The sequence below is a fragment of the Drosophila subobscura genome, chromosome J (genome assembly GCF_008121235.1).
Source record: "Drosophila subobscura isolate 14011-0131.10 chromosome J, UCBerk_Dsub_1.0, whole genome shotgun sequence".
Taxonomy (NCBI): domain Eukaryota; kingdom Metazoa; phylum Arthropoda; class Insecta; order Diptera; family Drosophilidae; genus Drosophila; species Drosophila subobscura.
The window spans coordinates 15,292,391-15,312,843 of record NC_048532.1 but is presented as its reverse complement, the minus strand read 5'-3'; the positions used below and the strand labels follow the sequence as shown (position 1 = coordinate 15,312,843).

The following is a 20,453-nucleotide window of genomic DNA, read 5'->3' as shown; positions in this document are numbered from 1 at the left end:
TTGCTCCGGTCGTGGTGGTGGTGTGCTCTGTGTGTGTGTGTGTGTGTGTGTGGTGGTTGTGTTTGGTTTGGCCGTATGCCATGGGTAGGCATATGGAAACCGGGCGTCATCGTCACAGACACATCACATCCAATGCTGCCGTCAGATCCGTGTGGCTAGAGCACCGGCAGTTTACGCAGTGGCCTCGAAGCTGTAACAACGTCGCGTCCGCTCAGCTCCGCTCCGCTCCGATATCGCTCTCGAAAACGTATTCTCTGGCTCGCTGGCTGTGGCTCGTTTCGTTTGAGCCACGATTGCCGTCGTTCTTGGGCCCCAGCGTGTTATCGCGACACGCGTACGCATCGCTCTTGATAAGGTGTCTCGCCCCGTGCTCCTACCAACAACCAACAACATATCGACCATATAGCCGACGGCAGAGTGAACTGTTAACGAATGTGCTAATCAATGAAAATGTGGCAAACGCTCGCAAATTGATCCATCGGATACATTGTATCGAAATTATTTATAGCAACGGCATATTGTATAAGGCGCAATCTTATGAAGCCAGTGACAACTGTTGGACGCTTGACAAACACTGATCAAGTCGTCCTAAGATCTACACGCTAAGCTCCTACACTCCGCACTCTGCTAGAGGAGGGGAGGTCCAGTTCGATTAAAGCTGGCTACAGAATTTTGTGCAAAAGACTTGGATTAAAAACCGCCAAAATTGTGGAGGCAATTAAAATGAAGGTGAGTTAATGGCAGAGGGTAAGACTGGAATCTGCAAGGGATTAAAGATAATAAGAATCATTATTTCTAAATGCATAGAAAATGTAAAAACCAATTGGGAGCAATGGCAAGCACTAATACAACCAAATTAATAATTATATCTGACAGTTCTGATATGTAAATAGTTGCAATACTTAGTTGGGCAGAAGCTTCCAAAGCAAGAACATTTTTAAAACATTGAAAACTATTTTCTAACTCTTTATTATAAACAAATCGGGTTAATTATGGCTTGAAATCTAATTTAATTGATAGATAAATAGTGCCAAAACATGCTCCTAAATACTTATCATAATGAGAGTCTATCTAATATTTATCTCTCTTAAAAGTTCCTTTAAAGATATTTATCAACACCCTTCCAATGCCACATCTGCATCTATTCCTCCCTTATTCTCCACCCACGCAGCCACCAAGCTTATGATTTTGAGCTTTCCTTTTTAATTGGTGCACATGTAAGACAAGACAACACTCTGTGACCCAAAAAATGATATTTGTTAGCCCGCTGAGAGCATTTGGGGCAGAAAAACGCAACAGGCGGCGTCTGTCCAGCCATTAGATGTGGCAGCGTGCGAGTGTGTTTCTGTGTGTGGACAAAGATCTTAGACTCAAAATCTAGATACAGATTCCGATCGAGATCCAATTCAATTTCAAAAGCAAAGCGATCTGATCTGATCCACTAATAACCGCTGGAAAACGATGAGTTTCCAAAACACAGACAGGCGACAGACAGACCACAACGGAGCGCGGTGAATATGAAAAGCACACAGATCGCACAGTGGGGGGTGCATATCGGAGGGGCAGCTACGGAACATGACGGAACAGCCCACACTTTTGAGTGTATAAAAAAAAGAGTTTCGGCTGTGATCTGCAGTGGATGCCAAACCCCCACAAATAGTTGATATTCGGCTGAACATTAGCTAAACATTTTCTCTCAATGTTGCATTGATCGTGTCGCCTGGATGATGTTGCTCAATTCAAATGTTCATTCAACAAAACAAAACAAAAAGATTTCAGTTTTGGCCGGTTCTTTTTGTACTTTTTGGGACTAAAACGTTTAATCGATTTTTGCACCCGCTGTGAGAGCTTTTTTTGTGTGTGAACCACCCACAGGATTTGTATTTTATATTCGGGTTTTACGTGTACTATAAAATACGAAACGAAATACGAGTATTTTGCCATGAGTCTGCAGAGAATTGATCATGATTTATGCTCGTCGATGATCGATTTGCCATGGCTTTGTTCAACGAATGTAATTTTCATTACCATAGCAAATTGGACAAGGTGCTGACGCTTATTGCTCTGGCCCCCACACTGGACCGAAAGTGTTATAGATTCTCGGCGCAGACTCCTCCAGCTCGGATCGTAGACTATCCGATAACTGTCAGTGTGAGAACAGCGGGAGATCTACATAAGTCGGAGCCGCTTACAACCACAAAACCCTAGGCTTAAATCCCCCGAAAATCAAATGTCAACAGTTCTAAGCCGCTGGCTTTGGTCATACAATGGGCCGAAGACCTTTTCTTGACATCATCGATCTTGACCCCGCCCCAGTTGTTCGGCTCTGCTACTCTCTCATCCGAGTCCCCATGCCCATCCACAGCCTCAACCCCAACTCAATCCCAAACACAAATCCGAAAATGACGCCACTAGGCGCTTGCTTATGAATATTCAACAATGTATATGGGGTCTTTCTTCTGCCTGCCTTCTCTTAGGTAGTACACACGTCTCGCATCGCATCGCATCGCACCGGGTCGGGTCGGGAGAAAGAGATATAAAAAAGGCATAAATATTTAAGCGTTTAAATGTCGAATGCCTGCAAAGCCACTATAAAAAAAGAGAACAACAACATACGGCCATACATATTTCAATAAATGATTTTTCATTAATAATTCACAAGAAAATTGAAAGAAGTGTAGAAAAAAAGAAAAAGAAATAGAAAGAAATCCCCACATAAATATTACAAAAGTTTTGTGTAAAAACTTGTTGACGCCTTCCCCCTCATATGGGAGGAATCCTCATGGAATGGATCTGTGGCGGCTTGTTTTTCTTTAATTTGTGGCAAGAGTTGGAGATTTGAGTTGGGTTTTAGCTAAGGGATTAGTTAAGGTTTTTACTCTGATTTGTGTTTATATAGATTGTGGTTTTGGTTTTTAAGTTAAAGGCAACAATTGAATGTATTATTGTTTCACTATCTTGGATAGAAGTGAATGAAATATCTAGAGAAATGAGATGCTCATAGTTGAGTCCTTGAAAATTCTTCCTAGACTAGATTGAGGGCTGAGATGGTTTAGATGAGGGCCAAAGCTGACTGGTTAAACATAAACAAATCTTTGATCAATATGTGACATTAGTAGCAGAGTTCTACCTTAAGTAAATTAGCTAGAAATCACTTATAATCGTAATTAAACAATTGCCAAAATCACACACCACAATCTAGCCACAATAATCATGATAAATCTAAACTAATTCCCAACTTCTCACCGACATTGCCATAGCTGCAAATCTACTGATTCCTTTGAATGCTGAACAAAACACCTTTTGGTAGATTACACGCCTTAGTCCTCGTATTGTCTGCTTAAATCCCACACAAGAATCCTTCAGTCCAAGCGCGTGCCAGTTGCATCTTGAGAGCTGGAAAAACAGCTGCTGAAGCTGGACCAGCGGTCAGCTAGAGACAGATTTTTCACCATACTCTGATCATAATTGGCTTGACAATGCCCATATGCATCGAGTGTCCAGTGTCCAATATCGGAATCTGTCTAATTGTCAGGGCGGCGTCGACGTCTGTATGGCGTGACAATGCTGACAAGAAGTCTACGCCTTGGCCCTCTCCACACCGAACAATGGACAAGCACAAAAATGCATCTTGACTTGAGCCAATTGCCCCGATCAGGGACAAAAGAGAAACAAATATCACACCTTTGTTTATGCCCCCACGAACAACGCATAGAGACAATAGATCTCTCAAGAGGGCCTGCACATAGATTTGTTGCTTTTTTTTTGGTCAGTTTTTGGTCCTCTTCTTGGGTTTTGGGTTGCGCATGCGAACTGCAATTTTTCCCGATCTCTGTGGCAGGCAGTCTCTGGGGAGAAACGTGTCAAAATCGCAGCAGCACTTTTAGCAGGTAAATGTGAAAAATCCTCTTCGAATGAACATCAAATGCAGAAGGCAGCAGGGCAGGGCAGGAGACAGGCACAAAACCGCACAAAAGAAATTGTCTTGAGGAGAGTCGCAACGAGTCGAGTCGAGTGTCTTTCATTGTTCGTTTGAGTGCATCCACAAAATAGTCCTTAAAGGACGCTTAGTTGGCTTACAAATGATGCATGGAAATGGGGCAGGGGTAGTTGCAGGGACAGGGGCCGGGGGCACGGGCAGCCGAAGCAAATAAAATTGTAAAATGCCACAAATCATTCTAACTCCTGTCTACTGCTGGAACCCAACAACAGAAAAAAAAGGAATAACAGAAAGACAAAATCTACCCAAAAAAACCCGCCCCTAAATTGTTTAGGGCTGTGCGGCCTCTGTCCAGCAACAACCCCCTAAGGAGCTCTATCCGTATTCTCCTGTCACTGGTACTCTTACTGGTCCTGGTCCTAGCACTGGTGCTCCTTCCGGTCCTGGTTGCTGGTCCCCATTTCCTGGCCTGGCCTAACAATCCGTAACGACAAACCAATCGATTGTTGGCCCCCCAAAAGATTACACAAAAACCCATCCATCGTTTGGCCAAAATAAATGTTCAATGTTCTCTCTCTGCTCCATCCGTGTGTGTGTGTGTGTGAAAATATTGTTATTTAATTGTTTGACAATTGCAAATTGGCCCAAAAGAGGAGCCTCTTATCGATGTGGATGATCTGTGGCACAGTAGCCGGATTGGGTAGTAGTTCTGAAGGGAAGAGGCTACCTCGGAGACTGACTCAAAACTAGTTTCGATAACGTTTGAAAAGCACCGCTAAAATCATTCAAAGTCACCTCTGTCCCATAGACCAAATAAATTATCAGTTAGAACTTTGGCGGTGGCCCACAAACAACACACAAAAAAAACCGCTTCAGACTTGATTTATTGCCCCACACAAAAATACAGAGAAACAAAATCAAATTTGCATTGGGATTGGGCTGAGAGGCTGCGGCTGCGGCTGCGTGCGAGTGGAAATATGAAAATATGATTTAGTAATTAATGCAAAATGCAGATTTAGCTAATTAATTGTGGCCAATGCCCAATAAAAAGTAAGAAATCAAACACGAAATCCCCTCCTAAAAACTCTGCACAAAGATGAGCTGTAAAAGCGACAAACTTCAACAAATGAAAAACGAAATCAATAAAAAGCCAACTTATTGATGTTTAGTGGCTGTGACATGTTGACGAAAAGACAAAGGCATTACGGATTTTCGGTTTCGGATTCACTCGGACCCCGCCGACGACCCCCGCAACAGGCAGACCCCGCCGAGACGGCTTTATGATGAATGCCTTAAAAATGCGAAAAAAGAGATACAAAAAAAAAAACAAGAACGAGAAGGGACGTGTGAGACGCTTCTTACGCGTCACAACTTTTATACCCGGCACTCAGTACTACATCTGCAACTTAGCGGTTATTTGTCAAATTTTACATTTTTCCTTCATCTGTCATCTACATCAACAACACTACTCACGCCAACACGCTCCTTTAGCTCGCCACCCTCTCCAAGAAACACACACTGCAGAGTCAGGGCAGAGTCGCGGCAGAGGCAGAAGCAGAGACGTGTGAGGGGCAGAGACCATAAGCTGCGCGAAGCAGAGTGTTCTGTTATAAGCTGCGGGACGGGGTGGGTTTGGCCACTGAAAATTAATTTCTCCATTGTGGCTATAATAATAATCCAATCGGATCCCAATTTGGTGATCTGATATATATGGTCATTCCCTACGGAATGGCGTTTTTAGTTTTCTGCTATCTTCAAAATTGTAGATTTGGGAGGTTTTCGCCCTTTTGCGGAGGCGGAAGGGGGCGTGGCTCATTTTTGAAATACACTTGTAACAGTGTGAGCATACAGAAGTCTGGATGCAAAATTTGGTGGCTCTAGCTCTTATGGTCTCTGAGATCCAGGCGCTCATAAGGACGGACGGACGGACGGACGGACGGACGGACGGACGGACGGACGGACGGACGGACAGACAGACATGGCTCAATCGACTCGGCTATTGATGCTGATCAAGAATATATATACTTTATGGGGTCGGAAACGTTTCCTTCTGTGCGTTACATACAACCGTTATCCGCACAAATACAATATACCCTATTTACTCTTCGAGTACCGGGTATAAAAACGCGTGTCGAAAACGTTTGAGATATTTGCGGGCGATTTATAAGCAATTTATTAGCACTCAAACAGCGCGTCTCCACTCCGAGAGAGCCAGAGAGTCAGAGAGAGAGAGAGAGCCACACAGAGGTCTCTCTGTGGACCCCTTTGAGTGGGGGGATTTTCTCTCCAGCTAGAAATTATTTGCACAACTGTCGTTTGATTATCTTTATTCCCATATAAATTTATGCAAGCAACACAACAAAAAGTTCACTTTATAAAAAATATAAATAGGCACAAAAAAACGAAAACGAAAAGTTTGCGAATATTTCAAATAAAAAATGGCAATTGAAATGTTTGCTGTACTGCCAATACCCATAGGGCCAATAGGGCTGCCAAGTTCATTTAGTAAACCCAATTTTTATGCAAATATTCATGTGGAATTTATTGCTTAACAAATTGCAGAGCCACAGGGCGCTCAATTAAACAAAGTAACGCAATAACTTGGCATTCTTTATGCATACACAACAAATTCGTTAGAGATTATCTTTAATTAAGAGATAATCTTAAACGTATTTGAGAGAAGATTTCAAACATAATTTGATGCGACATTGCTACAAGCCATTATATTTCCATGAATACACAAATTTATATTTATTTTAGATCCATATCTTGTATGAAATTTTCCCAAGTTGGAGTTTTGTAAGGAAGTTCAGACCATTTTTCAACTATTGAAAGATTTCTTCAACCCAAACAGCCCCCTGTGACATGCTCCCATTAAAAAGAAATCCCCAAAAACAAGAGGCTGTATCGCTCCCGAGATGCGTATAATTTACAAGTTCAATTTGGGTTCGGGGTTTAGGTTTTTGGGCAGCTGCCGAAAGCCGCAAATGATTAAAACACGAAACAAGTTCAGGAAATCGTTTTTGGTGTCTCTAGAAAATCGTTATAGACCGTGGGGCGACCAGAAGCCAATCCGTAAAGCCATTTTCAGAGTGCCACCAGTAAAGTTTGGTTGTGTGTCTCTCTTTTTCTTCCACCTTCCAACGCGCTTTTTGTTGGTTTTGTTTTTGGTTTTTTTCTTATATTTTTAATGTTGTCGGAATGTCGTTGACGCTGGTCGTTCGCTTTGAAATTTAATATCGAAACGTTGTCTATGCAAATGAACATTGCCACCTGTCTATGTTTATGGTCAAGTGGAAGTGGCAGTCCAGGAGCTTCATCTTCAACTCGAGTTCGAGCTCTAACTCTAACTCCAACTCCAACTCCAACTCCCTCTCCGATTCCACTTCCAGCGGCAGCTATAGAAGCACCCAAAAAACGGTATTAGCTGCATAAGTCGAGCGATCTATCAACCGTCGATCTTTATACTACATACGAGCGGGAGACGGCGACTGTTCTTTAGTGGATAATCTTTCTGTGGGAATAACGTGAGAACAGTGTCCGTCTCTTTGTCCGTTATGCAAATCACTTTCGGATCAAACTCTGGATACCCACCATTAAATAAAATATACGAAAACTAAAACGAAGAAAGTATTAAAATGAAATTTATTTCGTATGCGAGCAGCAGTCAACAGTTATAATAAAAAAACAAAAAAAAAAAATAAACGCGGCTGGGAGCGGACGGACACAAAGCCCGATGTTTGCCACCAAAAAGAACAACATCTTGGGGCTGTAAAACCACCAACTAGTCTCCCCAAGTGATATCCCAACCGAACAGAACCCAGAACGGAGATCATCTCGATGAGTCTGACTCTGAGTTGAGTTTTGTGTTTTGAAGTGTAATAAAGTGCGACATTTTAAGTCGTCGCCGCTCTTTGGGCAATAACTTGTCAACACTGGGGGGATACTCATGGATATTCTGGCGACTCTGAGATACTGGATGATACCCTGTCCCCTCCCTGGAATACACTTCTCTTCGCTTCCTCCCTCAGCTGAGATGAGTCTTTGTCTTTTTTTTGTTTATGTATAAACTTTTATTTTATTTTGTGTTTTTTTCACAATTTTTGCTGTGTCTCTTTGGGGTTTGGCATTTTAATGATCGCTTGTATATTATTTCCTTAAGAGTAACATTTGTATTTTAGTTACTTTTTTTTGGCAATTGTCAATGGGCCACTTAGCGCTTTTGGACAGCTGCAGATCGCAGAACATTTCGTTATTTGGGAACCGCCAACGTCATAAAAACGTTGGCAACTCTGGCCCGAACCCATTTGGCCGTAAAATATTTTACGATGTTACGCCAATGTTAGGCCACGAAAAAACAACAACAACAACAACAAGGCCCTGTCCCCCCAGTTGCTCTCTCTCTCTGTGTCCCTAACTGTGCGACGAGCTGTCTGCCATCATAATATTTGCCTAGGCTGAAAGTTCCCCCAAACACTCCACTCTCTCTGTCTCTCTATCTCTATAAGGCCTGGATGTGCGTGTGATGTGCGAATATGTTGTGAAAATTGAATGGCATATGCACATTTTGTCGCCAGTGATAAAATTTAATAACGCTGATAAATTTAGCAAAAACACGCTGGACCATTGACATAAAGCGGTAATTAAGTTTGCCAGGGAGATGCACACACCACAAACACACACATACGAGTCGTAACATGTTTTGTGCAGTGGATTTGTGCATCAGTTGAATGCAGCTTACAGTGGGGATTCGCTGAGGGAAACCAACAGGAGTGAGGCAGGTGAAAAATGAGCCAAGAATGGGAAATATATTTTGAAATTTACTAGAAAACGATAATAACATAAGTAAATCTTTCAAAGTACCCATAAGAATGCATTTATATTTTCATGGAATTTAATCAAGTATCCCCACACGCAGCACCCTTGATAAACAACCCATAAACTCTCCCTAAACTTTAGTCAATCTTCACTGTATTCCTATAGAAAAGTCTGCCCTTTTCATTGCTCTGTCTGTGACTCTGCGGCTGTGTGTCGCTTCCCCCATTGCTCTGTTATAGCCGCCCATCAATTTGATTGGATCAATGGGCGCGACAACAGCCACAGCTATAGTCTACATTTATACGTATGCATTTATATATATAGAAAAGGCAGACAGAGGGCGAGTAGCCATCCAGTCCCGTCAGCGACATTACCATTAACCGTTTCCCGATGAAATATTTGTAAACATTTATCCAATTTATGGAGCGTGCGCGTATTATGGATATTCCACAGTTGATTCTCTTTTCGATTTTTTTGTTGTCTGTCGATCGTGGGCGTCGTCCATTCATAAAGAGCAGTTCGTGGGGTCATTAAATAACAATCAGATGCGATACGATGATCTGAACTTAACGCCAAACAAACGACGACGTGTAAAATGTTATATTTCTTCTGTCTTGGTAGTAATATTTTAGCATAATTCGATGTATATTAAATACAATAAAGCCCACGTCTAGGCAGCCGCCACTCGGATAACACAAAAAAGTAGCTCTAATTAAAAAGCGATACGCCTTTTTCGAAAGTCACCGAAACAAAAAGGAAACCAGACGACAAACCAGAAAAAAAGAGTTATATTTATTTGACACAGACGCCCGTTGAAAATTTTCATGGCATATAAATCAACTAAAAAGAGTTTACACAATACAAATATTGGCTGGTAGTTTATAGAGTTTTATTTTTATGTGTGGAGCTCTTTTATATTACGGTTTTTGGTTATAGCCTTCGCTGCAATTTGCTTGTTGCTGTTGTACGAGTACTTCGAGTATTTCTGTAGTTGAAAAGCAGCTTAAAAACCGAACGATCAAAAGGCCTTAGGAAAACATTCGCCAAAAATCTGTTCAAGTGACAAGTGCTCAAGTTGTTGTCATAACTGCTTCGATATCAGCTGAAAGATATACCCACACCCCATACCCCGCCCCATTGTCAATGTTGTTGCTATCAAGCGGCTTTGTTTGGGTTTTGTTTTTTCTTTCTTTCTTACATTTATTTTGTGTTTTTTATTTGGGAGCGCAACATTCTCACGGTGTACAGCCAAGGCGAAGAGATGACAAGTCACAACCACAGCAAACCAATTGAGTGTATGGCAGAGTCTGGTCTGTCAAGGGCTTTTGTCATCCCTCCATCCAAGCAACCAACCATCCATCTATCGAGCGTTTCATTGATTCATTGATCCATCCATCCATCGATCGAGCGATTCAGAGTGTGACGATGATGATGATCGCTCAATTTGCGCAATGACGTGAAGATTGTCCTAGTGGGTTTTTCGGGTAATCGATCTTCTAGGCGTGTCTCTCCTTCGAGAGGAAGAGTGCTCTCTTTTTGGAAGATGATTTGCCCCTTTTCTGCTACCGGTTGCAGCTAATGCAGAGAGATCTTACTATGGATCAGGTTCGACACTCTCGCACCGCTTTGTGGCTGGATCCCCTGGTGTGGGGAGGGGCAGATTGTAAATTTTATTGCATACTCTTCAGCGTCCCCGTCGTCCCCTTCCTATCGTCTGTCGACTGTCGGCTGTCGTCTGTCGCTTTTTTATAGTTCTATCTTTGCCTTTTGTTTTTCCACCTTTATATGGCTATGGCTGCCTGCCCCGACAGTGTTATTTACGACATTTCGAGCCAAAAGTTGCAAGGTGCAAGTTTTAAATTGTGGAATTTTTATGAGGGCCAAGCAAAGGGAGTGCTGATATAACACTGCGAGTGCCAGTGCGAGTACGAAGTATTCATAGCAAATAATAAACATAAAAAAAGAGGGAAATTATAAAGAAACAGACACAGAACTAGCATCAATCCCACAGATAACCGACTGATAGCTTTATGACACCCGCAGAGATCTCCCCCATCAGTCTCTCTATCGGTACGGAAAATTTCTGACCCTCAGCTGCATTACTGGATATTAGCAAAGGATTTGTGTAATAAATAAATAAAGGTTTCCAAAGGGGAAGCTCTTTAAATTATTGTCTTTCCCCTTCAAGCTGTGGGCCACACTTTTGGCACAACTTTTCGGCAAAACTCGAAACTTCAGCAGCCAAGAAACCCATTTAAAATTCATGGCCAAATAGATTTATGCATCTCACACCCAGAAACACTCACGTGAGTGCAACCTCAACCGCAACCGGAGACACGACACGACACTCACGAGCAAATTACAGTCAAATGACATGCTCGCCAAAAATGCCACTTCAAATGGGTGTCGTGTCGCCTTTCCTCTCCTTTCCACTCCTCTCCTCCTCGTCCTCGGGGATATGTGTGCCTGACATCTGACATATTTTCAAAAGTGGGCACAGACATGACAACAACAATTGCATATGTATCTACAACAATGGCAACAACCGAGCCGAAAGAAGGGGCTAGTATTTGTTGGTCTCCCCCCGCCCCAGTCAAGTCAATGTCTGGCCTTGCCACACAGCCTCTCTGGATCTGCATCTGCATCCTTGTGTGTGTCCGTCTGTGTGTGTGTGCGTTATAACGGGCGTTGGGAAAACAAATTGCTAAAAACACCCCGAACGCAGCGCCCCTCAACCCGCGTGGCAAGGCTGCGGCGCGGCTCCTGGTTGTGTTTTTCGGGCGCGCAATGTGAAAAGTTAAACGAAAGTGACAGGCTGTGGCAGCCACCGAGAGACAGGAGCCGGAGCAGGGGCAGGGGCATATTCAGTCAACGCGCAGGCTCGTTGAGGGCACAGAGGAGAGCAGGGTGTAGGGGATGGGAGCAGAGAGAGTAGGGGACACCCCTAGGGGAGTGAGGCAAAGTGGCAGCCTACTGCCTGCCATTAAACGTGTCACACGCAGCACAGCGCACAGCACAGTTGAAAAGTTAAATGGCAGCGGTTGTGGCAGTGCCAAGGGACTGTGGACTGTGGACCGGGAACCGTGGATGGGGGGACAGGCGTGCGCACACCAAAGAAATGAGCAGCCCATCGGCCATGTTAGGATGTAGTTATAGCTGACACACACGCACACACACGCACACACACCGGTATCTCTCACAGATACACACATGTTGCGCTCAGCTATGATGGCGTCCATATTGCACATTTCTTCTGTCAGATTTCAATGGAATTTCAACCTCAACCTCAACGTCAACCCCAAATCCCAGCCCAGCCCAGCCCAGTCCAGGCCCAGCCGCAGATACATTTCTATCTGATAGTTTTTGTGTGTGAACTGTCATAAATTATTCTCATAGATATCTATTACGACGAGTACCGAGCACCGGTAACTGACTTCTGGGTTTTCACCTTTCGGCTGTTGGTTTTTCTTTTGTTTTATTAATTGCTTTAGTCGCAGCTTTCGGGGCAGCCCTTTGATCTGCAGCGACCGCCTTTGGGCCTAGTCACGGCCACAAGTTTCTGTTTAAATATGTATTTATTTGTTTAAATTTATACTCGGTATTTATTCCCCTGTCAATGGCAGTTTTCCGTTTGTGGTTGCCGGCAAAAACACAAAAAAGAGACACATTCGTCAGCCGGGTTAACATCGGCTTCCGTTCAAAAGTTAAACGACAATTGTTTTGCCAACAGCAACATTTACCAGTGCAAGTAAGGGAAAGCTGTGCAAAAGAAGTCGAAGCGAGGGATACCCTTCCAGATAAATAGTTTTACATTCTAGAGGGGAAGAGCACCAATGGAAAGGATGCTGATGCAAGACGAAAGGTCTTTTAATAATATTATTACAGAGAATAAACAGAAATAAAATATAAATGTTAATCTAGAATGTATCCCCATAATTTAGTAAACAATTCTTACCTTCAAATCCATTCTCTCAACGCTGCAAACGTCTGATTTAAATCGTAGTACTCTCTGCCAGGGTATTGAAACCATTTTGTTGTGATTAATGGAAAAACAATTTGTGTCCGTTTCCGTCGCGGTTTTGTTGGCTTTTCTTTCACTCGCACTCGAACTCTCGCACTGTTTTTTATTAATGACTGAAAAATACGAGAGTACATGCAAAATGCTGGCCATTAATTAAATGCTTCAAGTATATTGCATCGAATATTATACAGATAAAAATGCGCAACGAAATTGCTCATCAAAATCAACAATAACCAGATCAAGTAATTGAAATGTTTTTTACACATCAAGTGAGGGATAATGAGGGGGAATTATCATTCAAGTTGAAATGTCACTTTACTTGGCAGGACAGACTAATGGGAAAAGAATTAAGTAAAGTGATTGATAGATGAATTGTCGGAAAACATTTCGGGGAGCATCTCATCTCATTTCTACAAACGGTGGAGACATTTTAGCCATTAATTTCTTTATAATTTATGTCATAAGCAGCTAGAGAACCCTTTCCATTCCTTCCCATCACAATCGACGACACTAAACCTTTAAAATGAATACCCAAAACATTCTAAATAATATTTTTGCACACAACACTTAATATTTAATATTCCCCCAAATAAAATTATAAATTTGCTGGATAATACACTCCTAATTGAAGCTCTCCATAAATAAGTGACTGCAATTTGATGCAGATTTTTACAGCTGTTAAAATAATTGTTGAAATCGACACTTGCCATCGCCAGCACTAAAAAATCAATTAAGAAATTCCCTCCTATAGGTTGAGCTTTTCGGTTTCGGTTCGGTGTCTTTTGGTACTTTATGAAACGCAATAAAATTTGTTTGAAACACTCATTTAAAACGGCGTAACATGCAGGCGAGATGTTGAATATTCATTAGATCGATCGATCGGATCGGATCGTCCAGATGGGTCTATAAATTTCACATTTTGGGGGTAGACTTGAAGCAGTTGCCGGTCGCACCAGCAACAACAATACGGGGCATCAACAATTAGCATAACATTTTTAAATTTATGGTTCAATTTTGAAAAAAAGAGCAAAAACAAAAAAAAAAACACAATACAAACGCGTAAAAAAGAAGAGAGAAAAAAAAGTCGAACGAAAAACTCGTCTGTGATAAGATTTCCGATGCGATGCTGTTATTGGCGCTGATCTTTTGTGGCTATTGAGATTTTGTTTTGTTTTTGTTTTCTGTTAAATATACATAAGTTAAATGCTGCAGCCGAGAAATAAAACAGAAGCCGCCGGGACATTTGCCAGATTTATTGAACGATTTCATTTGAAGGCACAACAAAAGAAGAAACAGTCCGACGGAGGCGCTACGCTCTTTCGGCAAACAGAGATCAGAGATCGTACTACCACCACGCGGAATCCGATCCGACTCGATCCGTTTCGAGCCGGTTCTGTGTTGTCCGATTTGCATAGAACAGATGAAGATCGATATGCACTATACCATAGCTAGAGATTCCAACTAATAATCTATTTTATTTTCAGACTGAGCTGCGTTCCTGCGCAGCGTGTGGCGAACCAATCTCGGATCGATTCTTTCTCGAGGTTGGCGGCTGCTCGTGGCACGCCCATTGCCTCAGATGCTGCATGTGCATGTGCCCCTTGGACCGTCAGCAATCGTGCTTCATCCGGGAAAGGCAGGTCTACTGCAAGGCCGACTACAGCAAGTGAGTTTTCCACCCATCTAACTTATGCAGATCCCCCGATACCACAGCTGTTTCTCAATGAACTTTCCCTGGTTTTTTTTTCTTTTGGGAATTCCAATTGATTTTCCAACTTGTATTTTGTGTGGTGTGCACAAGTGTTTTCCAAATAGTTTTCCCACACATCTTCCCCGAGTACCAGAGCTAGATAATTGTATCAATTCGACAACGTTTGCGACTTAATCCATAAAGTCAATAAATGACAAAAGATGAAGCCGCAGCAGCAGCAGCAGCAGCAGCAGCAGCAGCAGCAGCAGCAGCAGCAGCAGCAGCCAAAATGAAAACTTTTCCAACAAAATGCAACTCGCAAGCAAAAGTATCTTATAGATAAAGATACAGCCCAGAGAAAGATGGTAGATGGCTAGCGATGGGGGGAGTCCAAAGGCAGTGAGAAAGAGAGTCGTTGGAAAACGGTGTCGACGTCGAACCAAATGAAAATAAACAAACAGACGCGCCGTGAGATGCTGTAAAAATATTTATTTTTCAAGTTAAGAATTTTAAGTGTGCATTGCCCGATGGAGACATCATACAACAGGGGCCTCAGCTCCAGCTATAGCTTCAGCACCAAACCCCCCTACTCAATGCCAGGCAGGTCCAGGTCCACAAACTCACGTCCGAGTCATGCTCCACACACATAGCTCCCCACCCTCTCCCATACATTGTTGGGGGCTGTTGTAAAAATAAGCTTAAAGGCTAACAATAAGCTACCAAAAAGTTGCCAACTCATTTGGAAAAACTTTAGATAGGGAGAGAAGAGAGCAAACCCCACAACTTCCGCTTGGAAAATCAATATATTCCAAGGAATATTCCTCCAACATGTTAGCCCATAACTAAACTGAAAACTGATTACAATATCCGTTCTCTCTGCCTTTTTAATTACAGAAATTTTGGCGCCAAATGCTCGAAATGCTGTCGCGGCATCTCCGCCTCGGACTGGGTGAGACGTGCCAGGGATTTGGTCTTTCATTTGGCCTGCTTTGCCTGCGATCAATGCGGACGCCAATTGTCCACCGGGGAACAGTTTGCCCTCATGGATGACCGTGTGCTCTGCAAGGCTCATTATCTGGAAACGGTCGAGGGTGGCACCACCTCAAGTGACGGTAAGCGAAATGAAATCAGAAAACAGAACACAGAACACAGAAGCAAAACCCTCAAAGAGCATAAAACATCAGCGAACAAGTTGGAAACATGGTGCACGCTTCAGTGGCTGGAATCGGTTGCCAATTTGGAACGCTTCACTGTTTTTAAGTACAGTGAAAACAGAGAAACAGAGAAAGAACTTAGCGCCAGTCGGTCGCCAGTAGCCAAGACCGAAGACCAGACCTGGAGCCGACCTTCTTCCCCTGATGAAATCGTGTCACACTCGTAAAACACAAACCAAACTCTTCATCTCAGGTCAGGTCTGTGACTGTGGCACTAACTCTGCCTCTGAGGCGACGTGATCGGCTTGAGAATGTCGTTCCCCCGCCCCACAAAACTCTACTCCAGAGAGCGCAGAGACCACCAAGCTGGTCCGTCTGTAAAGTACTATAAACTATAAACACTTTTTGACATTTTCAATTTGGTTGGATGTCAAAATGCTTTTAGAGACCAGAGAGACCAGAGACCAAGTTCCAGTAGTGGCAATAAGTCGCGTCTGCCCTACAGATACCCACTTATGATTTCTGTTTCTGATTCGAATTCCACCTTTTATTTCTCGCTTGCAGAGGGCTGTGATGGTGATGGTTATCACAAGAGCAAAACGAAACGTGTGCGCACCACCTTCACCGAGGAGCAATTGCAAGTGCTGCAGGCCAACTTTCAGATTGACAGTAATCCGGATGGCCAGGATTTGGAGCGCATTGCATCGGTGACCGGTCTGAGCAAGCGTGTGACGCAAGTGTGGTTCCAGAATTCGCGTGCGCGTCAGAAAAAACACATACATGCTGGTAAGAATAAAAGTAAGTAGTGGATTAGTGCAGCATGCCAGCTCCCCCCTAGACCCTAGAAACCACAAGAAACCACAAGAAACCACAGTAGTTAAACCACTATCCCTGTATCCAGTATCCTGTAGAGACACTGCAGACTTGAAGTACATCTAAGAAAAAAAAGTATTCACAATTTCTTCTGTTTTTCTTTCTTCTTCTCAACAAACGATTTTTGATTGCAGTGCGCGAACCGGAAGGAAGCTCATTTGCGCGTCATATTAACCTGCAGTTAACGTATTCATTTCAGAATAACGCACAGAACCCAATGCATATGAACGGCTCTAAGGCGGGTCTATACCCGACACATGGTAAGGCATCTAAAACGATATTTTTGGGGGATTCACTATCATTACTTTGCCACAGCTAAGTAGCCTAATTCCTTGCTCTTTCTTCTTGCTACAGAATCCTCCATGGATGAGATGTCACAGGACTCGAGTGTGCATTGTATGCCCAGTGAGGTGTGACTAGAGCAGTCCTCGCCAGCACGAGCCCATCGCTAGCGGGGGCATGCCTCAAAGCATGAATGAAAAACGCTAAACGTCCTTTCCTAGTCAAAATTGTATGTGAAGCTTGCATATGAAATGAAAACAAACCCAGCAAAAGCAGAAACCATAGCATTCCCCTCCCAGTTAGGCTTTGAGCATCCATCAAGCAACGTACCAGAAATCTCATAAAGAAAACACCCACAAAAAAAAACAACAGAAAGACAAACAAACATTCCTGCATTGTAGTGTAAGAAGCTGCAGCTTAGTTAATTTAATTTAAATGAAATTTAAATTTAATTTAGTTTAATATTTCGATAGTCGCTAAGTGTTTCGCCCCCTGCCCTCCCCCACTCGTACATACACAATTATTTCTTTGTGTACAATTTCAAGATTGATAAACTGCTTGCCAAGGCTCCTGTAATATATTTATGCCTACGTGTATCCTATCATTATCGTATACCTACCATGAGAAACGTTGTTATTGTTTATTTTCTTGTTTTTTAAATGTATAAAAATCGCTATAAATATACCTATACATAGCTCTATGTATGTATCCTATGTGTAGCATTTGTAAATAGTAATAATGGCCACAAATGGATACGAAATGGAAACGAAAAGAAAAACTAAACACAAAAAACTAACATTTAGTTAACACAAATTATAATGAAAAATACAATTAAATGATGAACCGAAATCAATTAAAAAGAATGAATGGAAAAAACATTTTATAAAAGAAATTTAAATGCATTTTTTATACATACGAAATTGGGATTATGTCGATTAACTGGTTCACTTTCCCTACATACTTCGCTCACTCTCATTCCCAATATCATTTGCTAATGCTAATGCCTCAAACGATCTCTTTGGGCAACACTCGAAGTCGATTTCCGGTGCAGCTCCATCATCAACCTGTATCTGTACCTCTGCCTCTACCTGTGCCCATTCACCGATGGATCAACTAAAGTATCTGCAGCAGACAGTGTGACGACGACGTTCTTGGCCGTCATCTCATCTCCCCAGCTGCTGCTGCACTTGGCCCGAACGGACACTCATGTTGCCAGTCATGTGGCTGCATTCTAGTGTTGCACTCCAAGTTTGGGCGCTAAGTGCACAGAGAGGGACGAGTGCGAGTATTAATTGAATTATAAGCCTAGATTATGCAAAGATTTCCTGCCAGCAGCCATAGCATCAACAGCAGCTGTTCGGATCAAGCAATTTGTGTGTGGAAGATCATCATGATGATCATGCCTATTGGGATCGATTGAGAATGTGAGAAGGCGGGTATGGAATGACTTGAACATTTAGAGAGGACAGCAACAGGGTCCGATCTGGTCTGGGCACTGCACTTGTTTGTAATTTCTGTTGTTGGTTTATAATTGTGCGATCGCATTGCAGACGAAGCCAGAAGACGAGGCTTTCCACAGCACGTTACAAAAATATCAACAAATCGTCATCATTAATAATGATCACTCCGGGGCAACAGACTTGAAAACACGGTTGCTATCAGTAGGTTGCTATTATACATATCGTATACGTTTTTTTCTCTCTTTTATTTTGTGTTGTTTGGTCTCCGGCTTCTTCGGTTCATTTGTCAAATTTCACCGCGCCCCCAAAGAGATCTCCCGAGAGAGACCGATAGAGAGAGAGAGAGATCTGAGATCTTGAGATCTGCTGCCTGGTTGTTGTTGTTGTTATCGTTGTTATTTGAGCAAACATTCAACACTTGAAGCGAGAGATTTTCGTGGCAAGGTACAACAACTCAATTCCCAGTGGTGCTCTGTGGTGCCTCTGCACCTCTGCTGCCTGCCCTGCCCTGCCTCCCTCGATCTCGATCTCGATCCCCATGATACGACGAGAGTGTACAACAATCCCATGCTCTTCTCTACGGCAATGAAATTATGAATGATGTGATACTTTTGCCATTGAGATGTTTTCACAGTCGCGAGCCTCATGACATGCCCCAGCCATATCTTATTTGCTATATCTACATCGCATTCAAGATTGGAAACTGGCAACTGGCAACTCGAGTTTTGGCCTGCCAAGCGGGCCTCTGCGGTGCCTGTTCTGGGCTCTCTCCTGTCACCTCGTCCGCCGTTCCGCCGTGTGCTTGGTTGGTTTTGGTTTTGGTTCTGCTGCTGCTGCTGCTGCTGCCGTGTTTGTGTTATTTCTGCTGGAAATGAGCGATCGCGTGCAATAATTTGTAGACGACTTTGGTCTCGAGGCTGCGGCTGAAGCTGTTGGCTGTTGGCTGAAGCTGTTGGTCTGTCGGTCTGTTGCTGTTCCTGCACATGCTGCACATCATTTTTCAAAATCATTCAAACACTTGTTAAATATTTTCTTAACCGATTGATGATGATTGTGACTCGCAGAGAGAGAGAGAGACAGACACACAGACAGCGTCCCCATCCTGCTACAAAATTATTTGTGTTTATCAATAGGCAGTGAAAAAGGTCTCAAGTTCTGGAACTTCGATCTCAGTCTCAGTGTCCATCAGAGGCATTGACTTATTACGATTTTGTTTGGCCTTTTCACGCGCTGCCCCTGTCCCAGTCTCTGCCCCTGCCCTGCCCTGCCATGGCCCGCTGAAATTAATTGATATTTGTGGTATGCGCTTTGTTGGTCTCCTCTGATCTTGCAGCTTGAATCTCTCTCGGAAGATATACATATGTATATCTTTGATGAACATCGACGGCGGCGGCCACTTTAAGCATTGATGATCGATTACAGAACGTGCCAGAGTGCCAGAGTGCCGGGGAGTCATGAAATGGGGTCAAGTGTGAGGATTGCCTCTCGATGATTGGGTATGCAAATTTTTGTACTCCATGCCACATGCAACTGACAACACAACTCAACGCTCGTTTCATGTTCCTATATATCCCGCCCCCCCTGTCTGTTCCTCTCAATCCCAATAAGCTTTGTAATTTCTGGCTATTGGCCCATCATCGCAGGGCATCATCAGCATCATCGTCATGGTCGTCATCGTCAGATCAGCCTTTGAGGAGGTCCCAAACAAAAGGTGGCCTGGCCTGGCCAGGCCTGGCTCGGTCCAGCCTTCGCCTTTCAACACTTTCTGAGGACCAACCTCAGCGCTGATGGGTCTCCTCTCCGCCTTGTGCGTGCCTTGTGACTCATGCCGCTTGGCATTTTAATTGATTTTGGAGGGGGCGCAAAAAGCTCGGTGCCAAAATCCTCACCACATGACTCGCGCTGGCACACGTTCTATTTCTGCCAGTCAGAGGCGTCTCCCTGGAGGGGCGCCACACACACAGCCACAAGGTAACCCCAAAGCTGAGATACATTCTTGGGTCTGCCCCTCTTCGGTTGAGCCCCTGTCTCACGGCTGTCAGTCACGTATACAGAGACACCGAGAGCCGTGCTACACCTAGGCAGGGGATCGGACATTTATCATGCTGCAGTGGCCCCGCAGATTCCCATTCCGACTGCCTGCCTTGCCTGCGTAGGCGTTGGCCCGGTGGTCAACTGTCCGGCTTCCTCACTCTCTCTTCATCAGCAGCAGCAT

General features: G+C 43.4%; 1 protein-coding gene across 3 annotated transcripts; it reads left to right on the top strand.

The window, feature by feature from the left end:
• The first annotated feature begins 126 nt into the window (after positions 1–126).
• LOC117894796 (LIM/homeobox protein Awh) lies at positions 127–17,050 on the top strand. Of its 3 annotated transcripts, none has more exons than XM_034802025.1 (6): positions 128–729; positions 14,264–14,445; positions 15,364–15,581; positions 16,188–16,421; positions 16,631–16,756; positions 16,851–17,050. In XM_034802025.1, exons 1-6 carry the CDS (start codon positions 724–726, stop codon positions 16,910–16,912), a joined length of 828 nt encoding a protein of 275 aa, XP_034657916.1. In that variant the 5' UTR covers positions 128–723; the 3' UTR covers positions 16,913–17,050. The 3 variants fall into 3 exon arrangements, with proteins under 3 accessions (XP_034657918.1, XP_034657916.1, XP_034657917.1); XM_034802026.1 differs by having other exon boundaries at positions 16,188–16,409; positions 16,851–16,941; XM_034802027.1 differs by lacking the exon at positions 16,851–17,050 and having other exon boundaries at positions 127–729; positions 16,188–16,409; positions 16,696–16,745.
• Positions 17,051–20,453: the final 3,403 nt, after the last annotated feature.